The 20,218-nt window shown below is 46.4% G+C and overlaps 1 protein-coding gene across 1 annotated transcript in view; it reads right to left on the bottom strand.

The window, feature by feature from the left end:
- Positions 1-20,218, bottom strand: part of EMILIN2 (elastin microfibril interfacer 2) — a 56,817-nt gene that overhangs the window by 8,322 nt on the left and 28,277 nt on the right. The window contains exon 4 of the mRNA XM_063077102.1: positions 14,151-16,076. Coding sequence (XP_062933172.1) covers positions 14,151-16,076 — 1,926 coding nt within the window. The remainder of the gene's footprint in view (positions 1-14,150; positions 16,077-20,218) is intronic.

The following is a 20,218-nucleotide window of genomic DNA, read 5'->3' as shown; positions in this document are numbered from 1 at the left end:
TCCAAACCAAAGCATATTCAGAACACTCAGGATAAGGAGGAGATATTACAAGCTTTCAAAAGAAAAAATATAAAAAGTGACCGTAAATCGGAAGGGCATCATTAGGCTTCTCAACAACAGTATTTGAAACTAGAAGACAAGGGAACAGCACCTTTATTTTATTATTATTATTTTTTTTAAAGATGACTGGTAAGGGGATCTTAACCCTTGACTTGGTGTTGTCAGCACCACGCTCAGCCAGTGAGCTAACTGGCCATCCCTATATAGGATCCGAACCCGTGGCCTTGGTGTTATCAGCACCACACTCTCCCAAGTGAGCCATGGGCTGGCCCTGGAACAGCACCTTTAAATTTTGAGGGACCATACTGGCCAGCCACCAAAATTTAAAAAAAAAAAAAAAATTGAGGGAATAGAATTGCAAACCTTGAATTCTATACCCAGCCCAAATATCCACCAATTATGAGAGTAGAATAATGACATTTCCATACAAGCAATATTAAAAAGAAAAACTATCTCTCAAGCACCTTTTTTAAAAAAGCTATTGGAAAATGTGCTCCACTAAAACAAGGGAGTAAACCATGAAAAAGAGACATCGACTCAAGAAAAGGGTCTAACACAAGAGAGAGGGTAAAGGCTTTTCTAGGATAGTGGTAAAGGAAGACTCAGATTGACAGGCATATAGCAAGTCTTGAGAGTAACAAATCCAGATTGGATTAAGAAGGGAGGTTACCAATTTTTTAAAAATGGAACTGACAAATGATCTGATATTTTTCATCGTACAGAAAATTCTATTGAGAGGCTCTTGGAGAGTGGGAAGAATCCCAAATAGATGAATAAAATCCAAGCATATAGTAATTCCAACACTACAACTAATATGGAGAAATGTACAAAGAAAAGCAACATAGCCATAGATAGCTATTTGGCTCATAATAGCACAAACACTGAATATTTATTTATTGTGGTCTAACTATATTGGGAGTTGGGAGGAGGGGAAGCCAATATATAATATCTAAAACTGATAATTTAGAAACATGGAAGTAACTTTTAAGGGAGAAAGAACTGCTGGAAGTGTTGATCGTGGTTGCCTCTGGAGGGTGAGGCAGGTGAGGAAGGTGAGGAGGAAGGGGTAGCAGAGCTGGTTTGCATTATAAGCTTCTCAGTGCTATTTTACTTATTTTTACAGATCAAACTATAGAAGTTTAATTCACTCCCTAAGGCCTGTTTCCAACCCCCAACCCAAGCATGCTTGAGGGCATTCCTCGCCTTTCCTCTCTCTCCTCTCATGACTCTCTCTGCGGCTCCGCCTCCTCCCAGGTCCCCCCACCTGAGCCCGGCCCGGCCTCTTTTCTCTCCGTGGATTTGCTCCATCCCACATCGCTTCTCTTCCCAATCTTTCTTTCCTTCTTCCTCCCTGGCTCCTTCCTTCTAGACCAAATGTATGTATCTCCACCCCAAACTTAAAAATAAGAAATACTTTTCCTCGTCTTACAACCCTTAATGACTTACAATGAGCAAAGTATCTTAAAAAAGCAAAGGACGTGCCCCTAAAACTGGTCCTTATTTTCTTCCCTATCCCCACCAAAGCCTTCAAATCAGCCCCCTTCCTCTGAAATCCAACCATTATCCTCCCAGTCAGCCCATGCAGACACTCAGAACCATATTTTACTCCTCCCCGTCCATCTCTCTCTTTTTCTCTTTCCCTCTCTCCCTATACACACCTGTTGCTAAGCCCAGCTAATTCTAATTTTGAGATATCCCTTGGATCCTTCACCTACACCTTTTCCGGAATGTTCTTTAGAAAGCATTCTAATCAGGGGCTGGCTGGTTAGTTCAGTTGGTTTGAGCACAGCCTTGTAACACCAAGGTTACAGGTCTGGATCCCCACACTGGCCAGTGCAAAAAAAAAAAAAAAAAAAGCAAAAAATCTTAACTGGGGTTAGGGAGAAATTGGATAATGGACACGGAGTAATTACATTTTGTAATGATGAACATGATAATAATACTGATTTGATCATTATATATTGTACACTCAATTCTGTATCCCATAAATACGTATAATCAACTATGTCTTAATAAAAAAAAAAGAGAAAGCATTTTAATCATTATTTCCTGCTCGAAAATCTTCCATAGCTTTCCACAGCTCATAATATCAAGCTGAATCTCCTCCGCTGACATTCAGAGTCCCCCACCTCCCTCAGCAGCCATCAGTACAAGTGTACTCCAAAAAGTTCATGGAAAGATTCGTATTGCTCTCTACCTGGAAGCAGGCAAGAGAGCATGCCAGGGTCCTAGGCAAGGAGCCATGGGCCACAGGCCCCTCTGCCTGGAAGCAAGCAAAAGAGCACGTTCAGGGTCATAGGCAAGGAGCTAAGGGCCAGAGCCCCCTCCACCTAGAAGCTAGCAAGAGAGCATGCCCAGGGACCTAGGCAAGGAGCTGATGGCAGTACCCCTGCCCAAAAGCAAGCAAGAGAGCACACCAAAAACACCACTTCCCTGCAGGTGGCCCACCACAGCCACTTCCACAGCTATGGCTGCTGAAAAAGTGGCTTGAAACCACAGCAGCAGCCACAGCAACCATGCAGGCAGCCCGCCAGACACTCAACTGCAATGACACAAGTTGAGTCAGCAGAGAATGGAAAAAGAAGAGGACGTCTCTCTCCTCAGAGCCCACTCCAGAGTAACAAATGAAGCAACTGGTCTACCAGATGAACAGACATCAGTGTAGAGATACTGGAAATATGAAAACCCAAGAAAATATGACACCACCAAAAGAATACAATAATTGTCAAATACCAGGCCCTATAGAGCAGGAAACCCTTGAAATGACTGAAAAGGAATCCAGAGCAACAATTGTAAAGAACCTCACTGAGATATGAGATGACTCAGACGACATAATAAAATGAGGAAAATAATCCAGGATATGAAGGAGGAAATTTACAGACAGATTCATGCCTTAAAAAAGAATGTAGCAGAATTCATGGAGCTTAAAGATTCACTCAACGAAATAAAAAACACAACTGATAGCTTAAGCAGCAGGCTAGAACAAACAGAAGAAAGAATTTCTGATCTTTAAGACAGTCTTTTTGAAATTACCCAGGCAGACAAAAAATAAAAAGGAAAAGGAAAAAAGAATTTTAAAAAATGAAGAAAATCTAAGAGAGCTACCAGAGAACCTTAAGTGCACAAACACTCAAATCACGGGTGTTCCAGAAGGAGAGGAGAAAGGAGAAGAAAGCATGGAAAACCTATTCAACAAAATAATGACAGAAAACTTCCCAAGTATAGGGAGAGACATGGACCTTCAGATTCAGGAGTCTTAAAGATCCCCAAACATTCAACCCAAAAAGATCCTTTCCAAGACACATTATAGTCAAAGTGGCAAAGCTCAAAGACAAAGAGAAAATCTTAAAAGAAGCAAGAAAAAAAGCATCAAGACACCTATAAGGGAGCCCCTAATGGATTATCAGCAGACTTCTTAACAGAAACTGTACAGGCCAGCAAAAGTGGGATGATATGTTCAAATTACTAAAAGAAAAAACTGCCAGCCCAAAATACTATACCCAGCGAGGGAAAAATAGCGTATTTTCCAGACAAACGAAAGCTGCTCACCACATGACCAGCCCTACAAGAAATCCTCAAGGAAGTTCTGCATCTGGAATCCGAAAACTTATAATCACTACCATGAATATACAAGAAAGAACAAAATCCACTGGTAGAACAAAAATGCAAACAAGAAGGCAAAAGATACTAAATCTTAACTGCTTCAAAAAGCCGTAATGACAATGTAATAATGCCCCTGCTTTATTTCTGATTTTAGTAATTTTGGTCTTTTCCTTGGTCAGTTTAGATAAAGGTTTGCAAAGTTTGCTGATCTTTTTAAAGAATCGACTTATGGTTTTGCTGATCTTCTCTATTGTTTATTAATTCCCTATTTCATATATTTCTGTTGTAATCTTTGTTACTTCCTACTTACACTTGCTTTTGTTTAGTTTGCTCTACTTTTCCTATCTTCTTAAGCTAGAAGTTTACACTACTGATTTGAGATTTTTCTTACTTTTAATGTGGGTGTTTACAAGTATAAATTTTCCTGTGAGCACTGCATGAGCCCTGCATCCTATAAATTTTGATATGTTGTGCTTTGATCTTTTTCTCAAAGTGCTCTCTAATTTTCCTGTGATTATTCTTTTTACCCATTGTTTATTTAGGAAAAGGTTTAATTTCCACTCATTTGTGAGTTTTCTAAATTTCCTTCTGTTATTGTGGTCCGAGAACATATTTTCTATGATCTCAGTCTTTTTTGAAAAAAGGAAAAATTAACAAAACAAAAAAGTTAGTGGAAAAATTTCCAGTATCTTTCAATTCTATTTTTCCATGAACTTTATGAAGTGCCCTTGTGTCTAGAGTCTGTTTTATTGATTTTTTTATGCAATTTATGTTGCTAAATTTAGAAATTTAATTTCTGTTCTTCATTTTTTTATTAAGTGGACTTGTTGATTTGCTTAGAAATTAATTTGCCTTTGAAGAGTTATTCATCTTTTTCTGTGGAAATTAATTTGATATTTGCATGCTTTTGGAAGACTTTAGGGAGTTATTTCAAATAATTATAGAGATTATAAAGTGAAGTATATAAATTTTAATGTTTTACATCTCCAGTTTTTGTGAAAATTTGAAGCCCTACTTTCTACAGAATATTTATTCAATTTATGTGTTATTTGAACAAATAAATGTGCATATCCTTGGTAAAAAAAAAAAATTTAAAAATAAGCAAATTAAGAGTCCTTGTAATTCCAAAATTCTGTGCTCCATTTACAACATAATGTGATCACATCACCATACAGAATCATACACTGTACAATAAGAATGAGCCTTGGAGAGAATGTATTCATTCATTATATTGCAAATGCATCTTGTACTATACTTTGTTCTTTGTAGCTTAGGAATTATTATTTGAAATTGTAAAATGAAATATTTCACATTGCCTAACACTTAATAGTCAATAAAATATGATATAAACTCTCCCCAAACATATTCCATTTTGTAAATAAGAAAGGAAACTGAGAACTAGTAAGGTTAAGCTACTTTTCCAAAATCACTTATATGAATGAAGGACTTGTAAGTTGACAGATAGGACCACTAATTCAATTTGAAAATACCAGAGTAGTTTTGAGCAAAACACTTAGCCAAAGTGACGTTCTAAGAATAGCTACCTACACAACACTGTGAAAGAGTACAATAATAAATTTTTTCTGTTTTTGTGGGAAAAAAAAAAAGGTTCATATTGTTTTCTAATTCTATTTTTCCATGAACTTTTCGAAACACCCTCATGTTCTCGCTGGTGCCCAGCTCTTACCTGAGTGAGCTTCCCTGGCTCTGCGCCTTTCCTCTCGCTGTGGCACCCCCTAAAACAGCCTCTTCTGGCACTTTGACTGAGAGAACCAGCACTGTTCCTAAAGTCCCAGTTCAGATACCACCTCCTCCATGCAGCCCTCTCGGATCTGCCCAGCAGGCTTGAGCAATCCTGCCTCCGAACCAGGCAGCAGTGTGGGCCTCTCTGGCTCTTTGCATTGTTTTCTGAGTACCTGTGACAGCACCCTAATTCTCTTTCATCCTGGGGCATGGCCCAGGGCCTGGCCTTGACAGTGAGCAGCTGAAGTGTTCGGAGAATGAGAGAAGGCTGATGGCACGGATTGCTGCTGGCCACTAAATCAGGTACCGTGATAGTCATCATCCCTGGGTTCTGTGGGGCAGTTCTGGTACAGCAGGGACGATGCTAGTTCTGTCTTTCACACTCTTCCCTCCCTCAACACTCAGGCTTGTCTAACCACGTGGAAGGCAGAGAAAAAAGAATGAGCTATGGTGGTGCTTGGGCCAAATATCCTCGACTCATCACCTGGGGGCCATGTGTGAGGGTGGGAGAGCTGACTGCCCCACGACACCAGCCACGAAAATGCTGCATGTGATGAGGACGTTAGCCCAGGCTCAGGCCACGGCACCACGTGGCATTTTGATGCATACATGTATTACCAGGTCACAGCAAAGACTGGACAGCACCTGCTCATTATGCAAAGAGAACTCTCTGGCAGTCGACTTCTTTCTGAACTGAACTCAGAGCGCGCCCATCTGAATTGAATTCTTCACAAGAGCCCAGTGTCGCTCACTGTGGGTTTTGGTGCCTGTGGGACGGTAAGGAGCCGAGCAGCCACTTGGCCCCAGCCTGACTGGCAACAGGTGGCCTCACATCACTGAGAGCAGAGCAGGCAGGTCACAGCCTTACCATGGATGAACCTGACACCCAGCTATTAAGGGCCTCTGCCTCTCCTCTAAAGTTCCTATTAAAAGCCAATTTCAAGTCTCCTAAAACAAAGCCTTTCCTCAGAAAATCCCCAATAATCCATGAGGCTGGTTGCTAAGAACTGGTGTCTCTTGCTGAGTTAACACCCTCGCTCCATTTATAGGCGTCTTGGATTGTCATCTGTCTTCTCCAGCTGCCACCCGGGACCTTTGCATCCAACCAGTGCCCTGAGGGTCTGGGCCACGGGAAGGGGTTGGTCCTGGGCCTGGCATCTAGGTGGCATCTAGTCACAGAACAGGAGGCTGTGGGGGAGACTGGCCTCAGCCATTAAGGTCGGTGTTCGAGGCCTGGCTGTGGGAAAAACACCAAAACCTCCCAAGTCAGCAACCTCGTCCATGCAACAGGCTCAGCCTGAGTGCTCTCCTGTCAACCAGGTGGAATCTGATGCCACTCCGATGAAGGGACGGCTGCGGCTGCCCGCCACTGTAGAACACTGTGCAAATGGCAAGCGCCACCCATCGGCAGTCTGGGTGGGGTAAAATCTGATCTCCCTGCCGTCCAAAGGGGTATGCCTGCTGACCAAACGCTGAAACTGCAGAAGCATTTCAAAGATGCTGATCGAGACTTCAGGCTTCAAAACAGTCCACATGGAATGCTGAGTGGATGACAGATGCTGCTTTCGCAGTAAGCTGCCGTGCCCAGCAATGAAGCTCCGGCCCCTGGGACACAGCCCCACACCATCCTGACCCAGGTGCGGAGGCGTTGACTCATCAGGCAATTCAGAGACCCCGGCTTCCGGCGCCCAGTGGCCCCGCGTGAGCCTAGACACAGGTGCTTCTGTGAGAAAACAGTTGTGATCTTCCTTGCAGGATGGCTGCAAGGTGAGAGAGCAGGACAGGAGGACCGGCTGCCCAGGTGGTGGCAGGTAGGCTTGCAAAAGGGTCCTCAGGGCTGAGCAGACAAGCGACAGAAAAGCTGCATCATTCTGAGCACACGGGAAGGGAGACGTGCCCTCACGGGGATCGTTCTACTCTGAGCAATCAGCCAGCTACACGCCATTTCGGCTTTGGTTGGAATGAAGAGAAAAAGCCCTCATGCCTGTAAGAGGGAGCACTGTGATGGTGGCATCACAGAAGGGACCACAGTGGCTCTTCCTCAAGAGAGCAGAGACCGCAGTGGCCGAGCTGAGAAAATGAGTCCAGACGTGACAACAGCAGAACCCCAGAGAACAGGGCTAAATGGGGAAAAGGGGTCTAAATTTCTGCGAAGTACCAGCTAGAGAGCACTGAAATATATACCAGCTCTAGTCACGCGCGTTACCATCGGAGGCAATACATTTGAACTGCAGCATGATTTTCTATCACTGAATCCCACAGGCGGGGGCCTCAGCTAGCTGAGCCTCGGCAGCGCTTGGAATTTTTTTTTTTTTTTTTTGGTAGAAATTCACAAACTGATCTTAAAATTTATATGGAAATGCAAAGGAGGATCTACGCTGCCTGATTTTAAGGCTTACTCTAAAGCTACATTCATGGGCCATAAGGAGAGACAGACATATCGATAACTGGAACAGAACAGAGAGAATGCTAGCGGGCTCACGCAGACACGGCCAACCTTTCCTGGGTGGTGCAGTGTCATGGTCAGTGGTGTGTTGTCTGTCCTCACGCCTCTCCCTGCCTCCTTCCTCTGGGCACACTTGCCCTGGGGGACTGTATCCTGCAGCCTCTGAGGTATCCTTCCTTCCACTTCCAGGACCAGAGCTGGGGGGTGGGGAAGTTGTTTTAATTACAAATGTAGTTAAAAATTCCTGGGCCTCACCTCATCCCTGCTCAGCGGGAACCTGCTGAGCGAGCCCAGGAGCTCTTATTTTTGTTAAAGATCCCAGAGGGTTGTACACATGCTGCTGTGGGAAAAGCTCAGTTCTGGGAACACTGACGTTCTAAATTCACGTTAAAAGAAAAGTGGCTGCTACTTATACCAACCAGAACACATTACAAAAACCAGATGCCCACAGGGCAAAAGGCCTGAACTGCGAGGAGCTCAGTATGGTCTGAATGTACGTAAAGCTCATAGCCTTTCCGTATTTGTAAAACTCTAAGTCCATCACAGTATCTTAGACCTAAACTGGCCCCACACTCAGCTGACTTCATGCTGAGGCCAAAACTGTCATGTTGGAGTCAAGCCACTCGCCCTGGCCAGGCTCTATGGTTAAATACTTATTTGAATAGTCTGTGTCTTTTCATTTTTACAGCTTAACTTAAGCAACGTGATAAAAGGGAGGATTCTCAAATCTATAACACTCCTAAATGAAATGTCACAATGAAAAATTACCCAGAGACATGAGCAGAAAGGAGAGTAGAAAAAGGAAATCATGCGGTTGTCACTAGGCTATGTTGAAACATGATGGGGGCCTCTGAGCAGGCATGTCCCTTCCTGGAAGCCTGACATAGGGAAAGAGACTTCCCCACCGCTCGGCAGTGTCCCTCCACCTGCCTTTACTTCTCGGCACCGGCTCCCCTTCCTTCCCAGCTGGAGAGGGACCCCGGGAACGGGGGTGCCCAGCTGAGGCTCAGCATGTGTCGGGCGGGGCTGGGCAGGAAGCTGCACCCATTCTCTGCGGTGTTGATGGTGCTCGTGTCGCAGGCCATGGTGACCCTGGGTCCCAGGCAGAAAGGGAGCCTCTGCCCTTCACCCACATCTGGGGATACAGACACTGTGGCAGCCAGCTCACACCCCTGCTCATGGTGACCTCAGCGAGCAGAGACTCAGTAGGGCTCCAACTGAGCAACTTGGGACGATCTGAAAGACCGAAGCTCCCACCCATCTGTGAAAACGGAAGCGAGTGTGTCCAGGAACACAGGACTAAACTCCTGGGGCCACACAGAGAACAGAGGACCTAGGGACTTCCTTTTCATTTAGAACCTAAGTTGGTCATAAGTGACAAGATTCTGGTCAACCAAAGTATTTGTACATGAAGTTGTGAATGCTCGGAGGGGAGGTCTCTAGGCTATGTGCACTTTCTACCTGACCCCTAATTTAGAAAAGAAGAGGAAAAAGAAAGAAAATAACATCCTGTGGCTGTCTGCAGCATTCCCTGGAGCAGCAAGGGCCCAGCACCCTGTGTTGACAGGCTCTCGCTCCTCTGAGGCCGAGGCCTGAGGCTTTGTAGGAAGAGAAAGGAAGAAAGTTGGGCCAGGAGCAGGTTAATCATCCGTTCTAGAGAACAGAGGGCTAAAACAATGGAAATATTTACAGCGATGATCAAGTGCCAGGCACTATCGAATCCTCCACTACTTACGAGTGTTACTCCTCATACCAACTTTTTAAAGTTATGTATCATTATCATATTATTACTAATATTATTATTTCCAATTCATAGATGAGGAAAGTGAGACATTAGGTACATACATGACTTGCCCGAAGTCACAGAGCTAGTGTGGATGAGCTGGGATTGCAACCTCGGACATAACAACCACGTCTCAGCTCAAAATCCCCCAACAGTTTCTCGTGGTACTTAAAATCCAAATTTCTTATCACTGCCTATAAAATCCTGCATGATCTGACTCCTGCCCTCTCTTTGACTTCATTGCATGTGACTTTCCCCCAGGTTCATATAGTTGGCCACCCCGGCATTCTGAGTTTTTCAAGAGGACCGACTCATACCAGCCGCAGACCCTCTGCCCGGACCATTTCCCACACAGATCTCTGCAGGGCTTGCTCAATCTATGCTTGTACATTATCTCCACAGAGCCGCTTTCCATGACCAGTGATCTAAAATAGATTCCTGTCTCCCCCCATTCTCTACCGCCTTACTGTTCTATCTTTCCTCGTGATGTCGATCACTAACTGAAATCCAATCTTTATTTGCGTGGCTGCACATCGTCTATCTTTCCCCGAGAGCGTTAGATCCATGAGGGCTGAACCTCCGGCACTAGAACATGGCTCAGTAAATACCTGAGTTGAATGAATGAGACATGAACAGCTGGGTGGGAGCCCATGGAGTCAGAATGGGGGACTGCACCCACTTTACGGAGCTAAAGGGGAGAAAGTGATGAATTAATGCAGTGGCTTGTCGTCTTCTGGAAGTCAGGTGCACCTCCACATCCTAGATGAAAGCCATGGCCTCTGGCCAAAAAATAACCAAAAATTTGCATAGAATTTCAAGGACCCCAGGGAAGATCACCTGCACTAGTGGGAGGGATACTAAAGAGGCTGGGATCTATCCGAGCACCAGTGGAAGCACCTTCTTCTCCCCATTGGCTGCTCCTGGATAACAGCACTCCACAGGGATGCTCATGAGGAAGAAAACAGGATCTGTGAACAGGGCAATGGACTGAGTAGAAACACCAGAGTTTGTGTCCCTGGCCCAGAAATCTGGTTATTGGTCCAAACCTACGCTGCACATCCTCACCTCTGGACCTGTGCTCACTGTGGTAGATTTGATGATCTCCATTAATACCCCTTTTCTCCTGACACTTCCAGCCACAGCACCCCTCAAGAGCTGACCTGTTTTGACCAATAGAATGTGGCAGAAGTGATGTCGCGCCAGCTCTAGGCCTGACATTCCCTATACGAGCCAGCGGCCAGGTAATGAGTCTGACTACTTGAGACCACCATGCTGTGAGGAACCCAGGTTAGCCGCCTAGACAGAGAGAGGACACGTGGAGAAGCCCCGAGGCACCAGACATGTGCCTGACTCTTTCTGGACCTTCCAGCCAAGTGACAGCCCAATGCAGCCGAGGGGTGACTCAAGCTGACACCACAAAGAGTAGAAGAACCACCAAGCCAAGCCCTGCCCAAGTTCCTCATCTGCAGAATCATGGAAAACAATACAACTTTGTCATTTTAAGCCACCAAGATTTGGGGTAGGTTGTTATTCAGTAATAAATAACTGTTCCAATTCCACTGGGCAGTCAATGAACCACTGAACTATATGATCTCTAACACAAAGAAAAACTAATATATAATACAGAGTGTTTTTATGCATTCTTTTAATGTTCATGTTTAAAAGTTATTTGTTTTAACTTTTCTGGAAAAGCATCATTAGCAATAATAATACTAATACCAAAATATCAATAGAATAATACTATCTTAAGAACAAGTATCTCAAATAAAAATGCACCCTCAAAAAATAACTGATCCATTCACGCCAAATTCTTACCAGGAATGCCCTCCCCTCCTGCTTTCTGAATCCTACCCACGCCTCATTTATCAGTCCATCATCTCGCCTCTCTCCTCACCCTGCCAGCCTCTGAACCCTGCTCAGTAAATACCTACTCAGCCTTGAAGGCTCCTCTGAGAAGTGTTCCTCAACTTCCACAGCTGCCGTGGGGCTTCTCCGCATGCCCGATGCACCTTATGCACCCCCAATTCCCGTGGCCGTCTCTTTGTCTGCTTGTTTCCCCACCAGGCTATCATTTTATCCATTTACCCCATACACACAGCCATTACCTACCACATAACAGGGGCTCAATAAGATCTTATGCACTGAGAGGATAATCCCCTGCACTACTCATTGGGCTTTTACAAATGATCACATTCATTCTCTCTGCAGACCTGTGTGTCTCTTTCCTGCTGTGAATGAAAATGCTCTGAGATTGCAACAACATGGATAAGCATCATGCAGAGTGAAAAAAGACAGACACAGAAAGACAAACACCACATGACCTCACTCATAGGTAGAGTCTAAAAGAGTTGATCTCATAGAAGTAGAGAACAGAAAAGTAGTCACCAGAGGCTGGGGAGGGAAGAGGGAATGAAGAGAGGTTGGTCAATGGGTACAAAGTTATAGTTAGATATGAGGAAAAAGTTCTGGTGTTCCATTGCGTAACAGGGTGATTACAGTTAACAATAACGTATTGTATATTTCAAAATAGCTAGAAAAGAAGATTCTGAATGGTCTTGCCACAAAATGATAAATATTTGAGGTGACTGATTTGCTAATTACACTGATATTATCATTACACAATGTGTACAACATGTATTGAAACATCACATTGTACTCCATAAATATGTACAATTATATGTCAATTAAAAATAAAATAAAACTGGCTGGCCAGTTAGCTCAGTGGGTTAGAGCATGGTGTTATAACACTAAGGTCAAAGGTTTGGACGACCCCCGTACCAGCCTGCCACCAAAAAAATAAAATAAAATAAAATAATGGAATAAAATAGAACTAAAAAAATGCTTTGAGGATGAAGAACATTCCTACTCATCTCCACATCCCTCACAGAGCTGGGTGGGACTTCCTTCGTGACCTTAGCTCCAGATTCACCCATGGACCTCTGATACTTCCAGATCTCCCAGACCCAGATGCTACGCGAGAACAAATGAGACTCTGCTTGTTTATTTCTGGCTCTTTCCAGTCAATAAAATTATCTACAGTCCATGCATTCTACATTCACAATATGAGTTTAGTCAAAAAGGATAACGTTTGGAAGCCACACTCTGTTTAAAGGCATTCGCCTCCAACTCCTACTGTGACAGACGAGTGTGAAAGAGTTAACACAGCTTCCCACGCCACTGGGGAGCAGCAAATCAACTGGAAATATCTGGTTCAATCTTGTTATTATAAAGCACAGTCCAGACAGTATTGTCACCACAAGGGACAATCGTTCTATGAACACACACACAGACTTGTGACCTTTACTCAACATTCCAGAGACACGGGAGCTGAGCAGGCTGGGGAGAAGGGGTGAGTTATAAATAGCGTGGCAGTGAGACCAGCACTGAGGTGGGGGCAGATTCCTGATCCCATTTGGCCTGGGTGACTCCTTATCTGCCACACAAGCACTGTGCTCCAAAGACATCAGAGCATTTTCCCACCTGACTACTTCTGACCCTCCCTGCCCCGCCCAGGGTGCTGGGACCAGCCAGGCCAGGGCTCTTCTGCCTCCCATCATCCAGCCTTCCCCTCATCAGGTTTTATGCCTCAGCTTGGACCTGGTCATAAAAATCCCACAGGCTCATGGAGGCCATAAAATCTCAGCTCAACGTGGAAGGGCCTGTGTCACCCAGAGCTGAGCAAGGTGGAAGAGGTGACAGGCCTGAAGGGGAGGACAGAGAAAACAAAACAAGAAGAGGAGAGATCAGGAGATGGGGACCTTCTGGGCACATGGCCTGCCCTCACCAAGTCCCTGGGGACTGTGTAAGTCTGTGGTCAGCTCTGGGCAACACAGGGAGCTGAGCACTGGACGCGAGGCAGCGGTTCCCAGGTGCAGCCTGGCCTGGCCTCCAGCCCCAGCTGCAACGTGACAGCTCTGCAAACAGCATGCCTTCCCTGTGGGGCTGTCATGGGGCTCAGAAGTGATGTCCTGCAGGGACTCGCCAAGCGCTGGCACATAGAAAGTGCTCGATAAATGTCAGCTCCCTTCTCGTTCTCTTTCACCCCATCTCCAGTTAGGAAAGGCTGGAGCGTTGTTGAAGCTGTCAAAGAACAAGAGTCCACATACGGGAGGGGCTCCATCCTTCAGGGATCGTGTGCTCAGCCCCCCGCCCCAAGTCACAACAAAATTAACTTTATGGAATATCCTACTCGAAACTACTAAGGGGCCGTTCATTTTATTCATTCAGCAAACACTCGTGGGGTGTCTACGGTGTAGCAAGGGCTGCCCTTGGCACCTCTGATGAGCTTCCCGGACCTTGGCATTTGGGGCTCAGTTACTGCCCCTAAACTGCTTCTTCCCATGGTCCTGTCTGTGTCTTTGGAAATGAATATGACAGCATCCTATCTGCCATTAGCTAAGCCCTAGATTTTAGGGACTGGGATGTGGCCCAAAGATCATAACAACAAAGATGTCGCATGATGCTGTCACATGCTGCAAGTAAATACAAGAAATGAAATCGTAAAGTTCAACTTACTTGTTGATGGTTGAAATTTGATCAGATCTTGCAAGTCGGTAGAAATCTGGAACACATGCCTATAGAACTGCTGGACTGAATTCTTGAGGCCACCAATGTCTCTGGAATGTGAACTGAGTGTCCCATTCATTTGCCTGACACAGTTCCACAGGCTGCTGACATGCCTGGTGAGCCCCTCCTTGATCCTCTGGAGACTCCCGGAGATGGAGTCGAGCTTGCTGCAGGTTTTCTCCATGAGAGACAGCCGGCCCTCCACCATGGAGACCTCCCTCTGGACCCCATTCGTGTTTTCCTTACAACCGTCCAGCTTGGAGAGGACCTGGCTCTGGAGCCTCTGCCACCTGTCCTCCAGCTGGCCGCAGCAATCAGCCATGGGGTCCTGGGGAGACGGGAGACTCTCCACTGTCCTTTCTTGCCCCCCCGTCCTAGGGAACCCACTCGCTCCAGCATTTATACCTGCTCTACAACCGCTCACTTCATTCTGAAGATGTGTCACGTTGTTTTTCGTGCGGTTTAGCTGAGAATAAAGAAAACTAAAATCCCGTTGAAGTTTCTGGATGCTGTATTCAGTTTCTTGAAACCTCCTATGCATCGTGTCATTTAGAGCTTTCAAAAGGCTGGCGCTGTCACCCACCGCGTGGTCTTTCCCATTCGGCAAAGCGTCTTCTGTCCTGTGAGGCTCTCCCTGGAAGTTCTGCAGACAAATATCCTCAACAACTTGAACTTTGTCCTTCAGGTGGTTTAATTCCATCATGACCTGCTCATTCCCTGACCCTGCCACACCAGGGAGGGCCGACCCTGGGGGAGTGAATTCTGCATCAGTGCTGTTGGCCATGTGTAGAACGTACCCCAGACGGTCTTCCAGAGCCTGGATTTTCTGATCAAGAAGCTGCTTCAAGTCATTTACCTCTCGACTAATGGCCCCCCGCAGGGTTTCCTCAATGTAAAAGCAATGTTCTTCAGCATTCTTCTCTGTCACGTTGATCCTTGCATCTAGCTCATTCCATCTTGCATCAAAATCCACCTCTGATTCTGGAGCTACAAGACGGTCAAACTCATTGTCCAGGCGTCCGTTCAGCATTCTGGTGGCCTCAGAGACTCTCTCGATTTTCTGGTCTAACGTCTTAATCTGCTGACCAAAGTCACCACTCTTCTCACCATCACAGCACTTCGGCAGGGCTGAAGGATTCTGCAAGTGGGCTCGGAGGTCATTTATTTCTTTTCTCAGGCTTGTTTCCTTCTCCCCAATCAGCTCTATCACTCCCAGGTAGCTGCTCCCATAGTCATCACACCGCTGCGGCTGGCCGATCAGCTTGTACTCACATGAGTTCTTCAGATCGGCCAGCTTCCTGTCCATTCCCTCCATGAGCTCCTCTCTCAAGGCGTTGATCTTACTGTCTACATAGGCCTGGTAGAGTTCGTTCGTGGTCATGGTCACTGTAGGGCCCTGGGCAGCCTCCTGGAGCTGCCTGAGCCGCCCTTCATAACCCTTCACCTTCCCATCCAGCTCTTCCAGCTTGTCACTCTTGGTCTTCAGAGTATCTTTGACTTCAGCCAATTCAGACTTGATGTCCTTCATGCCGGATTCTGTGGTATTGGGCATGCCAGGAAGCTGGACCACTTCTGTGTCCCCAGCAATGACACTGTCAGGCACTGCTGGGGGGTGCAGGCTGCTGAGCCACGATGCCAGAGTTTTACTGGCATCATCCTGAATGGCATGTTTGAGGTTTTCATTCACCCCAGCAACAGAAGACTGGAGGTCAAGCACCATTCTTGTGAGTCGGAGAACCTTCTCCTCAAGCACCTGGATTTTCTTTTCCTGAAGTTCCTGGGGCCCCTGTTTTGGATCTACTGCCTGACTTGGTTCTGCCACACGAGTTGGTGACAAAGTCTTCTTGGGCTCTGAAACTTGGCTTGGTTCATTATCTGTTATAAGGAAGAAGTTGGACATGAGTTAACATCATCTACCTTCGGCCAGTTTCTGCAAAAACAATAAACAGGATACCTACAGAATACACGTAAAGCTTCACTTACAGGTCCCCTACCTAACTGTAGGTGATTATTTTGGTAGAATGGAAAAGAATATGGGATTGGAGTCAAACAGACCTCTACCTGCATTCTGACTCTGCTGTTGACAGTTTGCAAGTATATTAACTTCTGTGAACTATAATCCCCTCCTCTATAATGAGGAAGTACAATCCCGCCTAGGGTTATTAGGAGAACATGTACATGGCACATAATAGGTAACCAGTGGTCCTTTAACCCGAAAGAGAAATACATATTCATTATCTACTTAACTCTATGAACACATCACTCCCACATCAATGAGCTGCAGCCACACTCCAAGAGTTGACTGCATACTGTAAAACCACAAGCAGCCACTTTAGCAAGATCCACCCATGAGCTGTCGGGTGGTACGCTATATGACATATCATCTGAAGTTATCCTCAAAGAAACTCCTGAATGTTGTCTTTTACTTTTATTAGCATCCCTACACTAAGAGTCTCATAGACATTGTTTAGCCCTGTTACATAGTTGGGGAAACTAAAATCAAAAGAGAGATTGTAGGGTAGATGCTGGATATAGCCCTATTCCCCTCTCGCTTGCATACCAGAATTCCCCTCCCTCCTTCCTGGGGGGACTGCTCCTGGCCTAGGCAGTTACCCAAGGAAAGACACCTCCCCTTTAGATAAACAGAATGCTAGAAGAGCCAGGACATTAAGTATGTGAAAATGGTTTACATTAGCTGATTTAGGGTCTGCATGTGAAAGTGATTTACATTCCTACTTTGATCTGTTAACTATAGAACTGCTGTATGTACTCCCTGGTGGTGTGGATGTCTTACCGACTGGCCACCACTGGTGCCTCTCGTTAAGTCTAATAAACCAATGTCTCTACCTACTGGACCTCCGGGTGATTTCTTTGGAATAGGTAAACAGTACATGAGTGCTGTCTCAGATCTGGGGCTCCCACGTTACAGAGATAAAGCGACTATTCTGTTGGTGTCTCCTAACAATAGAGCTATCTGCTCATACATACAAGTACAGTCATGTGTTGCTTAATGACAGGGATATGTTCTGAGAAATGCATTTGTCGGGTTACACCAATTGTATTGCAAGGGCTAGGGCTCAGACCCTTCAAAACCATTGTACAGACAGGGTCACCAGACCCCTCACATGCCAGGCTGGGTCACCAGACCCTTCACATGTAGGTCCACACTAGGTAATTAGGAAAGATCCCAGGAGCCATTGGCAGACAATGTGAGCTCAGTCCTCAGCAGCAGCAGCAGAAGCAGCAGCAGCGGTGGCCTCTCAGGGCATCCCCTGGGCACTGGCAGCAACAGCTCACAGCAGCAGTAGCAGCCTCCCTGTGACCCCCTGCCAGGGCACCTGGGGGTGGGGGGTGCTGTGGATCAGAGCCACTCGTCCTTTATACTTAAGTCCATAACCCAGGACACCTGGGTGCACATGAGCAGTTACATTAGACAATAACCAAGGAACACCTGGGCGCATGTGCATAATTATATCAAATGCTCAGCAAGATTCTGAACATCTGAGGGGCCCTGACCATTTTCCTATATTTTCCCTACAATCCACCCCTTCAGGGTCCCTCACTGTACAATCTACGTGTTCATAATCTTTCGTGATGTTCCATTAGCAAGGATAACCGAAACCTGCATTCACATATTATATATTCCATCCCAACAGTCCCAAGAGTCTTCAGCTTGTTCCAAGATATAGTGGTGGGACAGACATTGGGTACACATTCCCATTCCAAAAGGGAAGAATAGAAGGGAAAAACAGGCCCCAAACCCAACAGGGCAGACATTAAGCACAAAGGGGCATCTGGACCCCCAAAGCATTGGGCAGCCTCGCTCCTACAGCTCTGCCAGGTACAGCCCATTGAGCTGCCCTGGTACCTGCAACTTTTCCAGGCCAGTGCTGCACACTGCCAGCAGCCCCACAATTCTGGGCTCCTGGTGGCAGTCCCACATGCCTGGCTCAACTAGACATTTCCCCAGTTGGGGTTCTCCGGGGGGGCTCCGACCCTACTTTTCTCCTCCACATTGCTCTGTGGATGAACTCTGCAGAAGCTCCACCCCTGCAGCAGGTCTCTGCCTGAGTCCCCCAGCTTTTTCGTATGTCTTCTGAAATCTGGGTGGAGGCTGCCACACCTCCACGCCTCCACGCCTCCACAGCTCACGTTCTGCTGGCCTGCAAACTTAACACAACATGATCGCCACCAAGGTTTCTGGCTTGTGCTCTCCAGACTGCTGCACAAACCACACTTGGGGCTGCCCAAGGCAGGGCTGCTTCAGCCAAAGCAGCTGGAGTGTGGAGAGCAGTTTTGCGAGGGCAGCGATGCCTCAGGTCTGCCCTCTGGAGAAACTCAGTTCTCCTAGGCCTCAGGGCTGTGATGGGCCTACTACTTCAATCAGCTTGGCATATGCATGCCCTTCACTCACAGTCTCAGGCAGTTCTGCAGTGTTTGCCCACATAGTTTGAACAGCTGCATTCACCCATTTCATCAAGGAGTGGCTGTCCTGCCCTTGCACATATCTGTGGCTATCCTATAACTGCTGCCACAGAGACAGATGCATAGTAACGGAGGCTAACTTTTCTACCTTTTCGCCAGGTGAAAACATACTTGAAATTCTGCAGGGGCACCCATCATTGGGTCATCTGCCCATCTGCATGCAGCACTCTTTTCTCACTCTTTTCTCAGGTTTGTACAGCATCACTGAGCCATCTGCTTTCTCAGGTTTATACGGCACCCAGCAAGCCAGAGCACATCACACCATCCACCCCTAGGTCCCATAGCTGCAGCAGCAAGGGGCTCTCCCTGTTTCTGCTGCTTTACTGTTTCCTCAAGTCAACCAATTCAACCTGGGTATATGCGACATAGGTAGTGAATTGGGTCACCTGTGGGTTGCCTACTGGTCCACCTGGTCCCATAGGCTGCTCATGGTTCACTTTCTGATGAGCAGCAAGTCATTCCGGGAGACACACAGTCTTCCCCTACTCACCACTGGGTTCGTCATCATCCCTGGTGTTGGAAGCAGGAATGACCTGTTGCTGTACTTCAGCCTCCAGGGCATGTACTTGCATTTCCAACCTGTCTGCTTTCTGCTGCAAATCACTGCTTCATGGGGTTTCTGGTCCATGTTGGCTCGCAGTACAGTGAGCAACAGCCAGACCCCAGTCAAGAGGAAAGTGGCCACCAGGCACCACGTACTCAAGGGTAGCCACATTTCCTTCCCCTCCCAAGGGGCTTTCTGCTTTTTTACCTGCTTGGCATCCTACCCGTGATGCCAATTGCCAGTCTCTTTTACCTGCCTGGAATCCTGTTGACTATGCCACTTGTTGTGTTACACCAATTGTATTGCAAGGCTCAGACCCTTCAAACCCATTGTACAGACTGGGTCACCAGACCCCTCACATGCCAGGCTGGGTCACCAGACCCCTCACATGCAGGTCCACGCTAGGTAATTGGGGAAGATCCGGGGAGCCAATGGCAGGTGACATGAGCTCAGTCCTCAGCAGTAGCAGCAGAAGCAGCAGCAGTGGTGGCCTCTTGGGGCATCCTGGGGGTACTGGCAGCAACAGCCTCCAGCAGCAGCAGTGGCCTCCCTGTGGCTCCCTGGGTGCATCCTGGGGGCAGGTGGCCCTATGGATCAGAGCCGCTCATCCTTTATACTTAAGTCTATAACTCAGGACAGCTGGGTGCACATGCGCAGTTACATTAGACAATAACCAAGGAATACCTGGGCGCATGTGCATATTTACATCAAATGCTCGGCAAGATTCTGAACATCTGAGGGGCCCTGACCAGTTTCCTATATTTTCCCTACAGCATTGTTAGGTGATTTTGTGGTTGTGCAAACCTCAAAGAGTGTATTTACACAAATCTACATGGTACAGCCTACTACCCACCTAGGTCATACAGTATAGCCTATGGCTCCTAGGCTACAAACCTGTGCAGCATGTTACTGTACTGAATACTGTGGGCAACTGCAACACAGTGGTAAATATTTGTGTATCATATCTGAACATAGAAAAGGTACAATA

The sequence above is a fragment of the Cynocephalus volans genome, chromosome 13 (genome assembly GCF_027409185.1).
Source record: "Cynocephalus volans isolate mCynVol1 chromosome 13, mCynVol1.pri, whole genome shotgun sequence".
Classification (NCBI taxonomy): Eukaryota; Metazoa; Chordata; class Mammalia; order Dermoptera; family Cynocephalidae; genus Cynocephalus; species Cynocephalus volans.
Note: the sequence above shows the minus strand (reverse complement) of the source record. Positions and strands in the feature narration are given on the sequence as shown.